Source organism: Mauremys reevesii, linkage group 5, assembly GCF_016161935.1.
Source record: "Mauremys reevesii isolate NIE-2019 linkage group 5, ASM1616193v1, whole genome shotgun sequence".
Classification (NCBI taxonomy): Eukaryota; Metazoa; Chordata; order Testudines; family Geoemydidae; genus Mauremys; species Mauremys reevesii.
The window spans coordinates 119,587,029-119,601,950 of NC_052627.1; the positions used below are offsets into that span (position 1 = coordinate 119,587,029).

Here is a 14,922-nt window from a genome sequence, read left to right on the forward strand (position 1 = left end):
TGTTTTTTAATCAGAGGAAAATATTAGATCTGGAAGCATAAACCAAGAATGTTCCTATTCACTACTGCTATAAGGCAATGTCAGCCATGTTAAAAAGTAGTGATAAGATGGAAGAGATTTTTAGAAAGAGACCTAAATACCTATTCCACCGTTGTCACTAAAGTAAAAGGTTAGAATTTTGAAATCCAGACTGTTCTGTGACCTTGAATATTACTGTTTATCATCTCAGTGGATCACAAAACTCTAAACTATGCAACCAATGAAACTGTGTCCCTCCTCCCAAAAATAAATATGTAATATAATAGATAACTCATATTTGTTTATGTTACTTATTCTTTTGGGACTATTTTCCGGGGGGGGAGGGCGCAGAAGAGAGGTTAACAGCTGCACCACAGAATGTTTACAATATTCTGTAGTCATGAACTCAAATTAAGTATGGTAGCTACTTCTCAATACAGAGTCAAAATTCATGGTTTGAAAACACCTTCTATCCTATAAAAAGTGATAAGATCTCCTTGAGAGTATTATCAACTTCTGCAGAATCTAAGTTTTCTTTTAAAAAAAAATTCCAACTCTTATCATTGTGATGATGGTTCACATTTGGAAAGCTAAGTATATTGATACATTTTTGTCTTCATACATCTGCAGACAGCTCCAGTGCCTATTTTATAACTTGGGAAAGTTCTGAGCATCAGTAGGGTAAGAAGGAGTAGTCTTGTCCATTTTCACTACAGCTATTCAGAACCCTATGGGTAACAATGAAACTGAAAAAATATCAGTTTCCTTCTACTATTGCTTGGAATAGTTATGAGCAGAAGCAGAGGAAGACACTAATGCTACTTAACCAAGAAAACTTCTCAAATTGAAGTTAGGGAAAGGGATAGGGTAATGAAAATAAACCTTCACAACAGCCCATGGGAGAGGAGAACATAGAATAAAGACAACCAAACATACAACTGCAGCAACAAGGAGAATCTTGGGGATTGGGAAGAGAGAATGCATCTTCTAAGAACATAAGAACGGCAATACTGGGTCAGACCAAAGGTCCATCTAGCCCAGTTTCCTATCTTCAGACAGTGGCTAATGCCAGATTCCCTGGAGGGAATGAACAGAACAGGTAATCATCAAGTGATCCATCCCGTCACCCATTCAGGAGTGAAGAAGTCCTTTATCTCCTATACATCCACACAATAAAACTTCAAAACTGATTTATATTACAGTAAGTCAAACTGAAGACGACTTGTGCTTCCAGCACTAAACATCTTTCTTCTGTAGCAATTTACCTATATCTACACAAGTCGCTGCTATCTTACAACAAGATCATGAAGCACTTCTAATGAACCCCAAACAAAACCATTAACTTATCACCTGCTGTAGCAGCAGTTTATTGAGGATCAACAGCCTGGAGTAGCTGTAACAGTTCAGAAAGCTAAGCAATCACTTGGTCACTAACTTCACGTAAGTTATAAACACTAAAGACTGACAAAGCAGTACAGTAGCCCAGACATGGTTAAAAAGCTGGTGGCAAGATGGATGTTTTATAAGGCAAGTATTCTGTTTCCAAAGGCTGCTAAATACTACAAATGAGATTAAATGAGCAGGGCTAGCAAGGAACTACAGTAGCTTTAGTCTTTAGGTAGCCATTTCATAACCTTTGCTTAATAAGAACTCAAATGATGTATTTTATGTAAGTGGTTTTCTACCCCAAAAATAAAAATGTACAGGAATACATACAGAAGAGAATGTACTACACATGTACACATGCCATGATGTTAATACAGTCTTAATGAAAATAACAATTTTCTATTAGTGACAGAAGTCCAGAAATTCATACTCAATGGTAGCATTCTAACTAAAATCACAAAGCTTCACAGGTCCTTCTAACCCCAGCCATAAAAAGTTTGAGTCATGTAAATTGTTCAGTTTAATATTTAAATATCTACACTACTGTGCCAAAATTGTTTCCATATTTTGCCTTAACTGCCATAAAAGGCATCAAAATATGCTCTCAAAAGATCATTAACTCAAAGCATTTTAATCAGGTGGGGCTACCCACACAATTTTTTTTGGATTAAGATAATTAAAAACTGGAGAACAGTGATAGTTTTTAAAACAGTTTATATATGCTTTCACACAACGTCTGACTCTAGCACCATCCTCAGAGCTTTTTATATGCTTACCTTTGGGAGTTAAAACTACCACTTCCGCATACTGGTTAAGTAGGAAATGAAGCAGATCTAATTTTCAAATAAAAACTAGTGCCCCATTTAAGTGCAGTAACACTTAGTTCTTGATGTGTAAGAGAAGTGAAAGTTCACAACAGCTATAGTTTATTTATTGGCTCAGAAACCACCTCAGTATAAAGCTACTTGACACCAGTTTCCTCGCCTCAAAAAAGCATTGAAGATAACAAGTGGTTGGGGACAGTATGCATTCCAAAGCCGGCAATGCCACCTCTTCTCATTTGCACTGTACTGCCATAGATGCATTCTGACAGTATGAGGTTTTAAATGGAATACAAGTCAATGGAGACTCAGAACACTTTGCAGAATGTCACAGTAACACTGACTATTTTCAAAGAAATAAAAATAGTTATTTGTAATAGAATGCTAAACCCCAATAATGAAATGCACAGATTATGAAGACTCATAATTCACACTAAAAAAATTCTTCTGAGAATATGATATAATAGACTCTCTTTGCCCATTTTGGATCTGTATTAGTTTTACCAAGTGAATGGCCGTGATTAGTTATAATACAGAGGCACTGAGCGGTAAATGTTTTAAGACCTGTTATTATCTAACACCTATGAACCCAAAGGCTAATCTTACTAGCCAAGGTAAAAAAAATACCTGTAATGCCATGACACATGCACCCTTGTCCCTCAGGCCATATCCCCAGTAATAAAGGAATAAAGCATTTAACTTCCCCTGAGGGCAGGGGATTGGACTGGATGACCCCTCTAGGGTCCCTTCCAGCCCTAGAATCTATGAACTGTACAACACTGTCAGTCACATTTCAATACAATTTTTAAAAAACTTTAGTTTTGTTTAGATTCTTTCCCTTCCTGGTTTCATCAACTCTCTTTATCATCTCTGATTATTATCCATCTTTTCCTGGTTTGTTAGTGTTTCCTCTTTTCATTCTCTTCCCCCTCTCCTATTATCTCTTTCCCTACATCAAGGTAGAAAGCCTATTTAGTCTGCCCCCCAAGTCTCTTCAGTTTAGTCCATCACTCCTTCCTTACCCGCCCATCCATCCCTATACTCAATCACCTACAGAGCCCCTCAGACAGGGCTTGGAGATTTTACCAGACTCCTAACAGCCAGGGGACTAAATCAAACATAATATACAGAAGATATAACCTCTCCCTCTGCCCCCTTCATCCAGGGGAAAACAACCAGCTGCTGGGAAAAGGGACTCTGTTACAATTCAATTCCTGCCAGGGTGCTGTCCCTGGAATTTGATCAGTGGCTCCATCTTACCTTTGAAGCTCCTCCCACTACCTGCATTGCCAGAACAGAAGAGCATTCTATGTTTTCCCCCTCCCTGATGTCTCCCAGGTATTGCAACTGTGAGTGGGGTTTCTGCTACTATACCCCCCTCCACAACCCGCTTACGGATGCTGTGGAGGGATGTGCCCAATATTCAATCCTTTCCCCAGCCTGCTTGTGAGTTATGCTTTCCAATGAACACTTTCAGTGTGCTTGCATCTGCCGTTGCTTACAGATTTCCCAAAATTCTGAGTTGTCTTAGAACTTACTTAACAGCAGCCACAGGGTTTTCAAGAGAAGCAGTGAAAACAACCTTGTCAGTTCTCAGTCTGTTATAGCTTGGAACGCTACCACCAGCTACCGCAGCACTAGAGCCATCTGTCTGCAAACTCGGGCAGACCACGATTGGATCAATTTACATTCTGGTCATATTTAGCAATCATACAGTATTAAGGGTATGTATATATCAAATGTATATATAATAGATTTAATTTTAACATCCCATGCTAGTGTGTGTGTGTGCGCGCGTGAGAAAATAAAAAAAAATGAGAAACATTCTGCAGAAGTGATGACCCAGGAAAACTTTATACTAATGGTCATTATCCGCACTTTAAAAAAGACACTTATTTCTACTGTGACTTTCTCTAGCTTCTGCTGTTCCAGCCATTGGATCTCATTAATCTAGCAGAAAAAGATAAAATTTCACTTTCTCTAGACAAGAGCTCTTCAAATAAGTCAGCTTAAAGTACTTGTAATGAATAGTTTACTTCATCCTTCTAGATCAGGTACACTTCTTAGAAGAATATGAATTTCAGTTCTAACCTCCAGTGAAAAATAATGGTTACTGATTCTAATAATGAAAGTGAACAAAACTGACACACTGTGACAAGCAACAAGTTATTTCAATAATTTAGACAAGTAATGCTCCTTCCTTCCCTCCTAAGGGATCTGAAATGGAATGAAGAACAAAGATCTCAATTCTGAAATATTATGAATTTCGTACTTTGAGAGTGAATAGAATTAACAAATGTCTGTTTTCTTTGTTATTTACTATTCTGAAGTACTTTAAAATTAGCTCTTTTACAAAGCTATCACGGCTCAGTTCAATGGGTCATTTTATATAAGGACCTCTATTGTGCAGAATATTGCACTTGAAGACAATTCTTGAAGTTCAATCATACTCCCTGTTACCTCTTTATACTCCCTCCCCATCTTATTTCACTGGCTTCAGGAAAAAGATTTTAGCAACAGCAAGATTTCATGGCTGTACTATCATAACTTTGCTTCAGAAATATACTGAGTAAAATTGTAGGCTTTTACAAGGAGTGAACTAAGTTAGCAGACTTCTTTTATTTCAAAATTTTAAGAAACATAGTATCAATGGAATTTTAGTTTTAAAGTGGACCCAGAATTATCATTCTCCACTTTTAAAAAACAAATGCATGCTACATGACTTAGAAAGATGCCATGAATACACTTTTAGAGTAAGTGGGTGGAAACTAAATAGGCACAATCTCCAGTATCATAAAACAGTGTTTTAGTAAATATATTTTTCTAATTTGATTCATTCCGAAGATAGCTTTTAGAGAAATGGCTAAAAAGTTCATGTTTCTACCTCATTAGAAAGACTGAAATATAACAGAATGGGCATTTTCAACACTATAATCAGGCCCAATTCAGTACAGAACACGAGTGCTTAAAAAAAAAAAAAGAAGAAAAAAATTGGCCCCAAATTAGTGGTCAGTCTAAAGTAATATTTGCATCAGTAATGACTACAAATGTTTTTTGAGTGTTATGTATCTCATTTGCTCTAAATATTTAATCGATTAGAACTCAGAATTAGTATATTGGTCAAATGGATATGTAACAGGACTGTTGGCCCCGTACTGAAACTTAGTGTGTTCTTTTTTGGTTGGCCCTCTCCCAATACCATGAGAAAGGGGAAGGACTGAAGAGAAATCAGGATCCTGAGACTGACAGTGTCCAGGGTCAATGAGAAGAGGTAAATGCTCCAACTCAGCAAGACTGACAGGCAGGCAGGCCAATGAGGGAGTTGAGCCTGGGACCCATCCCCCATGTGAGCTGGGACTGCCAGTGGCAAAGTAGAGCAGAGCTAAGGAGAGTTCAGCAGCCAGACTTGAGCTGGGGGCAAAGCAGCAACAATAGCACTGAGCCAGAGGCGGCAGAGCTGGGGAGCTGGAGCAGCACAGATCAGTAGCTCCGATGGTGAGCCAGGGTTGAGCTACAGCAGGGAGCTGCAGGGCCAGAGCTGGGGAGCAGATGCCAGCTGTGCCACAAGTATCACTGGAGTCGGGCACAGTGAGTGGCAGGAGGGAGCAAGGTGGGGCCCTAATCAGAGAGAGGGCCAAGCAGAGGGAGACGCTGCCAGACATGAGGGCCTTGCAGGCTGGACTAGAGGAGGGGACATGAAACTGACAGGAGGGCCAATACTGGGGAGAAGGGTCCTGCCACCTGGAGCCTGAGGGCATGCGACCACCACCAGATGCAGTACCGGGTTTACAACGGTGCTGGGACCACACACAAAAAGGGCTCTGATGCCTAGACCATGGCCCCGCCCCAGTTCAGCCTCTTCCCCTCCCAAGGCCCAGTCTGCCACTCGCATGGAGGAGAGGGGGAAAGGAGGAGCGAGCAGCAGGCAGGGCATTGTGGGGGGAAGAGGCTGAGCAGGGGCGGGGCCACAGTCCGGGCACTGGGGCCCACAAAAGATTAATCTGGCTCTGACCAGAGCAGGTGTCTGACCTGTAGTATCACTGCAGCACAGGCAGGCCCTGGGACAGAGGCCTGGGACATGTGAGGAATAAACTGTGAACTTTTCTTAAGTCACAGAGACTACTGCTTATGGTGTTCTCTACACCCATAGTGCAGGGCTCCATGTTCCTTTAACCTTTTCCATTTTTCCCTTATTTTTCTTACAGTTGCTGTTTAATAAATTAGATTTGGTTCAAACTTAATGTAGTGATCAGTGGGGCAGAGAAGTGGCCACTGTGGAGAGAGTATCCCAGAGTGGGGACATACTAGCCCAGTCTAATACCAAATAATTGATTTGGGAGTTTTCAATATGAATTTTAGTAATAATCAGGCCAGGAAAAGAAATAGTGGCATACTTATTTTATTGCTGTCTTGTCATGTAAGAACACAGCATTGGAATTTTAGCAGTTCCCCTTCTAAATAAAATTAAAAAAAAAAAAGCATTGGAAATATCAGGTCCCAGCTTACCAACTTTTGGACTATGATACTACAGGAAGCGGACACCAGCACTCTCAGATATCAACTATTCTAGGAATATTCCAGATAGAATATTTCTTCACAGATTTTGGTAATCAGAGGCTCGATTGCCCCTTACTGCAATAAACCCAGCAAAGGGCACCTTAAAAGGAAGAAAAAGCAGAGCCTCCTCACCTTCCATCAAAGGTGAAGGTTGATCCCCCTTTACCATGGAATGAGGAGCTGAACTAAAAATCAAAAATCCATGGATTCCCTGGTTCCACAAAGATCCTTCCTAGAACATCACAGAAACCCTGTACATCCTCAGCAGCTCTGTGCCCCCAATCATCTCCCCATCTCCTTGAAAGCATGACTTCAATGGATTTTTATCGTCGGGAAGTTTCTCTAATCACAGAGAGATACCTTAAGGCAGCAGTTCTCAAACTCTGGCTCACCAGGGCTGGCATTAGACTTGCTGGGGTCAGAGGTCAAAGTCCGAGTCCCACTTCCCAGGGCCAACAGCTTCAGATCTGGGTGGCAGGGCTCAGGTTGCAGGCCCCCCTGCCTGGGGCTGAGCCCTTGAGCTTTGGCCCTGGCCCTCTCTTCCGGGGCAGCCGGGCTCAGACTTCAGTCCCCACTTCTGGGGTCGTGGTAATTTTTGTTGTCAGAAGGGGGTCACGGCTGAGAACCCTTGCCTTAGGGACCCAACATTTTCCTTTTAACCAGCTATGAGTTGCTTCTACCTGTAGATTGGAAAGGTAAGGGGGCTCAATTCCTCCCCCAAGTTACCAAAGGAAAGGTAAAAGTGTGATTTTTTTTTTTAATTTTGTTAATGCACAAACACAAAATAAAGGTTCAAAATTTAACCTTATTAGTTTATACTGTGATTAGACTGAGATTTGGATAATACCTTACCTTGCTTTCTATCTGCACCCATTAATTTTCAGAAACCATTTTTTCATGTGAATTTGAATCTAATCATTATGTAGTGACCTACAACAGGATTTAAGTTTTTGCAAAAAATGGAGTTTTGGGGGCAGCTGCATTGTATATTTGAAGGTAGAGAAAATTTAAAAATCTAATTTTAGCTTTCTCAGAAATTTTTTGTCCAACAAGGCAAGACAAATGTTCCTTCTGACCGCATATTTCAAGCCACAGGACACCTTAGTTATATGAAACATTTGATGGTATATCTAAGCCAGAATCTGACGCATGTGAAACTTCAACTGTGTTAATATTTGTTCTAGACAAGCCGTTTGTATGTTTAATGTAGCAGTTCAAGTCTGATTACTCTTGATATCTGCTCACATTAACACATGTATAGTGAGAAAAAAATGCAGCCAACAGATCTGGATTTGATATCCATCAATGTCATGTATACATACATACACTCTTCCCATGTCTTAGATTTATCAGATAGAATTAGAATCAATTAGCCCAGGGAACAAATAAAGCAAAAGCTACTTTTGCCAGAAGCTGGGAATGACTGACAGGGAATGGATCACTTGATGATTACCTGTTCTGTTCATTCCCTCTGGGGCACCTGGCATTGGCCACTGTTGGAAGACAGGATACTGGGCTAGATGGACCTTTGGTCTGACCCAGTAAGGCCATTCTTATGTCAGTATAAAGGGGACATTAAGCCTATACCTTTGATAATGAGAGAAAGTAAAAGGAGTACACCTAACAGAGTTTTGATAAAATATTTTAAGTTTGTCTGTGTCAGAAGGTTCTTAATTGTACAAAGATTGATCATATTAGTACACACTATCTACAGACAATATTTCTAAGTGTGCAGGATAGTAATTTCTCCCCTCTTTGGCTTACTGAATTGTTCATTCTAGTTAAAGCACACAAATTCACTCAGACCTATAGTAAGGTCTACTGGAACAGGTCAGTCATAGACAAACAGTTCTTCATACCCAGCCACCTAGGCAAGCTATCACACAAAGCCAACTTTACAACTTGTTTCCTCACCACAGAATCCTGTATTGTGAAGAGACCAATAAAAAGCAATTCCAAATATATCCCACAGATTCAATCAAAATTCCAACTATTAATCCAAATCTTAATATTTCATCATCACAGAACACAGTACAATCACATTTTAAAAAATGCTCATTTTTCTTTTCACATAATAAATGAAATATTAAATTTAAAAATGCCTGGTCTATATGCTCAAACTTCAGATAAAAAATTATTCTATTTTAATGTAACACTATCCCCAGTAGCCATATTTTATCATCACAAAGATATATGTAAAGTCTTATGATCCTACCCTGCAAGCGTAAATTGCGTATCTTCCAATTCCAGTTAAACTAGTGTCACCAACAAGTTTCCTTACTAGAGGAACACCAAGCAAAGCATCTTTAGTTTCTGCAGAACACTTGCAGAATATTGTTTAGAAGACAGGAATTCTGATGTTTTCAAGAATGTATATAGGGCCAAAAGAATAACTTCCAATATGATTTTTTTCTTTTTTAAAGAATTGCTTGCTTGTATCACAGGAAAAGATTTAGCATATATTTAATGAAGAAACTAAACGGAAATGAGTATCTTAGGCTAAGAACCATAAAAATCTCAATTTAATTATGATGTTCATTCTAGCTAGGATTTTCATAGCTAATTTGAAAATTAAGAAAAGGGCTTTTTAATTGGAAATATAAAATTGGATGTATCTTAAAACTCAATCCAACTTTGCTTATAAAACATCTTTTATCAATATATCACCAGATAATTAGCAACTGTTTTGCACAAGTTTGCTAAAGTGTAGTTTAAATCTAATCATGTATTCTAAAGGGAGTTTACACTAATAGAATTCTAATGGGAGGTTGCGCCATAGTTCAGCAACCTAACAATAGTCTTTCCAACAATGGAGAACCTAATATGAGGGGCACACAACTGACACAGAGCAGCATTAGTGGGCTAGCAACTTGACTACGTTATATTCTGGGGTGCAGTCACAGCTAAGCAGTCAGCAGTAACAGGACTTTATAATATATATTCTGAGAGATCAGAAGCCATTAAAGTTTGTAAATTAGAACAATGGCTTTTGATTTTTCGTACCACCTCTCAGACACTCAGCAACATTTTGTACAAGATGAAAGTAATGCAAATCTGGTTACGACCATAGAGATACTAGCATGCCATTTTCTTTTCACTCAGCCAACATAAATACTGCACCTGATTTGTACAGGTCATTCATGAAAGGTATACAGAGCTTCCGGGTTATGTGGAGAAGGAAAGCAACTCATGGTAAGTCATCACCCCAGTGAATGACAATCACAAATCTTGTCTTGATCCTGTATTCTTTAGTTTCAGAGTGGTTAACTATTTAGAGTATTACATTCTGGAGCAAGAGCAACATTTAGAAAATGTCAAGTTATTTTAGCTTATATGCTTGAAACAACTATGGCATTAAATGACAAAGTATTGGCAATTTTGTTGCATCACTACAATAAAAAATATTTAAACGTGTCAAGAAAAATAATAGTGTATATGACATGAGGCAAGTGAGCCAATATAAAACTATTAACTATATGTGGCTTTCAGTAACATGGCATAGTGGATTATGCTTGCTCTCATAAACCAATTGTAATGTTTGCTACCTTGTATATATAAATCCAGTCTCATGAGTTTACTTCCAACTTAACCAGTTGGTCCAACTGATATTTGCCAACCAGCTTGCAGAATCGTTAGTAACATACTGTTCATCAAATGTTGTGAAAACATTGCAATAACCTGTGAGTGTATTTAAAAGTACAAGCAAAAGTAGTAAAATAAATTTGTCATATGTGGAACTGACTTACAAAATAATGGACTTGTATAATAGAGTACTCTCTCATTTAAGGGCAAATTATTTTAAGTTCTCTACTATGAACGAAGGCATACAGTAACATGTGAAAGTGTTTTCACAATTATTTAAAGTTTTAATACTGTACAATTTCAAGGAGATGGTGGTCTATCTTAAAAGTGAGACATATAAATGACAACTATCAAGTCTAAAATCTAAAGGTAGCCCTTAAGCGGAAGGATGGCCAGCCCATTCTGTCCTCCTGAGATCAGCTTTTGCAAGAGATCTCTTAGTCAGTTACGAACTTAAGAAAGCCACTTGCAGAATACTGTTCTGGACTCTGCATACAGCAGATGCACAATCTATAGACAACCCAAGTTATTAGGGACAGCAAACCCCTTCATTGGTTGAATCACTTCAATCTACCATGTTGCTCCATTTTCCTCAGGCATTACCAATCACATGTCTTACCACAGTGCCTAGGGACCAGCCAACATTGGGGGCCCACTGAGCTACGCACTGTAGTAGACAGACACTGCCCCGAAGCACCTGCATTCTATTAAAGTGTTGTACTGATTTTTAAATTAAACTTCAGCCTCTCGCTAGATATTTTCTAAGATAACAGTAGAGTTTGAGGGCATCCTCTCAATGTAGCAGTAAAATCTGTATCACTTCTAGATATTCACAAGTTATGGTAGCGCCTATTGTCCCAAATGGAAATCATGTTTGAAATAAATACTGCATTAGCATGACAGCTATGAAGCTAAGTTGCAGCTGATGCGGGGTGGGGGGCTTTGAGGAGGGAGGGCAAGGTTGCTGTGGTTATAAAGAAAATACTGGCAAGTCTCATCTTACGTGGGGGTTCCGTTCCGTGGTTCACGCGTAAAGCGAAAACCACGTATAGTGAAACACTCATTGAGTTGAATGGCAGGCAGAATCGCCCGCACTACAGATGCAGTTTTTCTATTGTTATTTTTCTTTTTTTCCCCCCGTTTCTGCCAACCATGCAAAGCTGAATTCGCGCATGTTAAATGCGCCTAAGATGCGACTTGCCTGTAAGTTTATATTTATAATTGATGAATTCTCATTGCCTTAGCAAAACAAACAGGAGATAAGACCACACACAGAACTAAAATCCAGTTGGTTAGATCATTAAGTACTTTGGATCCCTCTCACACCACAGAAACCATTTCTTCTTTCTTCTTCCATGTGTCTGACAATTTCCTTATGGAGAAGGAAGATGAAGGTGACAAATGAGGTATATACTGAAACCTGCAAGTAAGGACACAGCCAACAGGCAACCCCCCTGTAAGTGAGGCACCTAAATCTAACCTTAGTGCACTTTTCAATAAAAATCTGTTCAACCTTTAAAGAAAAAAAAGTCAACCTCCCTCCGTTCCTGTCTTGTTAGTTATGACAACAGAGTAGCTCTCAAAAAAATAATCAATAATTTAACTGATTTTTGCTTGACCCTTGGTCAGTCACCTAAGACAGGTGTCATTGCACAATATGGTATGCTTACAATAAACTTCACTAAAATAAAACTAGTAAAACAGAGCAAACATGCCCAAATTGTTTCAGCAGCTCAATATGCAAGCCTGCAATCCCACTAACAACGAACATGCAACTTTTCAATGAAAATATTTTCGGAGAAAAGGGAACTTCACTTTAAGGAGATAACATGTGCCCTAGGTGGCAACGCCTCAAACCTCTTCTCTCGCTCCTCCTCCCACAAGCTTCAGCACAAGCCCTGGGGACGCAGAAAGATGGGATGCCTGGCATGGGAAGCCCTGTGGGATGCTCAAACTACTCCCCGAGCCTCCCCACCAGGACGTACCATGCTGCAGCGCCCTGCCCTGGTGGGGTGGGAAGAAAGTACCGTGCCCAGCCCCACATCCTCGCTGGGAGGGTGGGGGGCAGGCAACACCCCGGGGCTCCCCGCTGCGGGGGGGCTGCGAAGCAGCCAAAGGGGGCTCTCCCCGTCACCGTGGCTGACTGCCCAGCTCCCCCACCCCTCCTCCCGCTGGCGTGCGGGGGGCTCCGCTGCAGCGGGATGCCTGTCACTGCGGCCGCAGAGCGAACCCCGCTAGCGGCTCCCACCCAGGGGCGGCGGCCCCTGCTCCCGGAGAGGGGGTGGGTGGGTGCGGCCAGGCCTCCCCTCGAAGCGCCCCCCCCCCTCACCTCGCCATGTCCCGCCCCGGCCCCTCCAGCGCCGCCGCTCAGGGCTCCGTTGCCGGTGGCCGTTGCCGGCGCTGTCAGCAGGCCGCCCACCACGCTCGGCGTGGCAGCCACCGCCTGGGCTGGAGCCCGCAGGGCGGCCGATACCGAGGCGGCCCCGCTCTTGCTCAGGCCTCCCGCCCCGCCGCCGCCGCTGGGTCCGGGGCCGCCGGTACTGCCGAGGCCGCCGCCCCGCTTGTTCTTTCTGCGCTTGGCTCCTCGCTTGGCGTCGGCCGGACTCATCGTGTCTGACACCCGGGCAGGGAGGGGGCAGCGAGGAGGTCGGAGCCGCCGTCAGCGCCCGGAAGGGGGAGCGGGTAAGGCCGGGGCACAGGCCGCCCCGGGCACCGAGGAGCAGGGGCGCGCGAACTGTCACTGTAACGGGGACTCCCTTGGCCCCAGCGCCGCTGACCAGAGTTACCGTCCAATATGGCGGACACAAGGGGAAAGTGATCCCCCTTTACGTCGGGGGGCTCCCCCTTGCGCTGACGGGAACCCGCGCCGCGCAGCACGCCGGGAAATGCAGTCGTACTCTGCTGCCACTTCGGCAACGCATCCTAGCAGCAGGAGGGGATGGAACTACAACTCCCGGCGTGCATTGCGCTGCCCAGCCGGGAGCGGTCGGTTATGTCATCTCGCTTCGCAGCGTTCGATGGGATTTGTAGTTTTCTTCGCTGCCGTTAGCCCGGTTGATCAACGTTGCCACCCTTGTCAGGGGACTACAGAGCCGCAAAGAAGGAGCAGGGGTGGAGGAGTCTAACAGCACCACGTGATGGTTGGATACAGGGGCTTTTAAAGGGGTAGAATCCTTAGGCAGCCCTCCAAGAGTCCCTTGCACAGGCAGAGGGTATGTCAGGACAGTTCTCTGTATAATACAGTGTAGCTACTTTATTAGGTGCAATGTCGTTTCCCAGCTGTGCACCTAATACAGGTGGTTCTAATGGTACTGCAATTCCAGATGTGAAGTCTGAGGTAGCTGAGCTGCAGCACTGTTTTTCACCAGAGTGGAAACCCCATGCAGTGAACATGATTTGAATGAATCTCAGTTCAGTGTCAGTCTCCATGGTGCATGCAGGTTTTGACCTCTACTGAGTCTTCCAATTAGTGCAAAGCACAGTGATGAGTTTGGGATATGGGAGCTAAAACCAACCACACTCATCGCAAATATGGCCCATCAAACATTGGATGATGATAGCTTTTAACCTCATCAAAGCTGTCGTGGATTTGTTACACCTTTAAATATGAGGCTTGTTTTCCAGAAATATATATTTATTAACTAGAGGTCTGACTCTTTGGAGCTTACACAGGTAGAGTCTTCCCGTGAAAATGCAGTCAAAATTTCAACCACGCTACTAAGAGCCTTCTGCAAATATATTGTATAATACAAAACAAACAATGTTTTAAAATGAAGCCTTATTTTAAACTGTTAAATACACAATAGCATATCATTTCAATAGTTAGTTTTTATTACAGCATCTTCACAGTTATAAGGTGGGCACCAATGCCACCTCCTCCCTTTGCCAGATTTTGAATAGGACCTGATCCTATAGTGGTGCTCAGAGGATGCCTATTGGATAGGCAGGAAAACACCTATTTTCCTGTTTGTGGCTCACACTGGGGCTTAGGCAGGACATAGGTGTCTGAGCATCTGAGGCAGCAGTGCACATGCCAGAGGGAGGAATTTAGGTGCCAAATAAGTTTAGGTACCTACAGGGTTAGGTGGCAGCCGAGAAGGAATTTTGTGGATGGCAGTGAAGCCTAAAATTGGGATTCAGGTATCTAAGTTCCTTTATGGATCTGAGTCTTCCTACTTATCACTGTGCTTCCAACACTGACTTTCTAAACTTTTTATGACAGAAGGATAAATCACAGCTGGTTCCTGATGCAAAAGTACAGGCCCCTATCACTTGTGCTAATGGAAAATCTCCATTAATTCTTTGTAGGAACAGGATTATTACACACAGTTGAGACATTCTAATTCCATCCAGTGAGGGCAGTGGTACACATGCCGCAAGCCCATCACTCTATCTAATACTCTATCAGTGGATTTCTAAATCAGCAACCCCTTAATAGGTTGGCATAATTATCTGGGATTATCCATGTTTGTGGCATAACAAAGGCCTATGAATCATGTCACATTGCATCACTATATTTTGACACAATATGATGAAATAGCATTGCAGCATGCAGATG

General features: G+C 42.0%; 1 protein-coding gene across 1 annotated transcript in view; it reads right to left on the bottom strand.

Annotated features, from left to right (window-relative positions):
* The window catches only part of FAM193A (family with sequence similarity 193 member A), a 107,389-nt gene extending 94,218 nt beyond the window's left edge, over positions 1 to 13,171 (bottom strand). The window contains exon 1 of the mRNA XM_039541210.1: positions 12,694 to 13,171. Within this exon, the coding sequence (XP_039397144.1) occupies positions 12,694 to 12,972 (279 nt within the window). The 5' untranslated portion in view covers positions 12,973 to 13,171. The remainder of the gene's footprint in view (positions 1 to 12,693) is intronic.
* Positions 13,172 to 14,922: the final 1,751 nt, after the last annotated feature.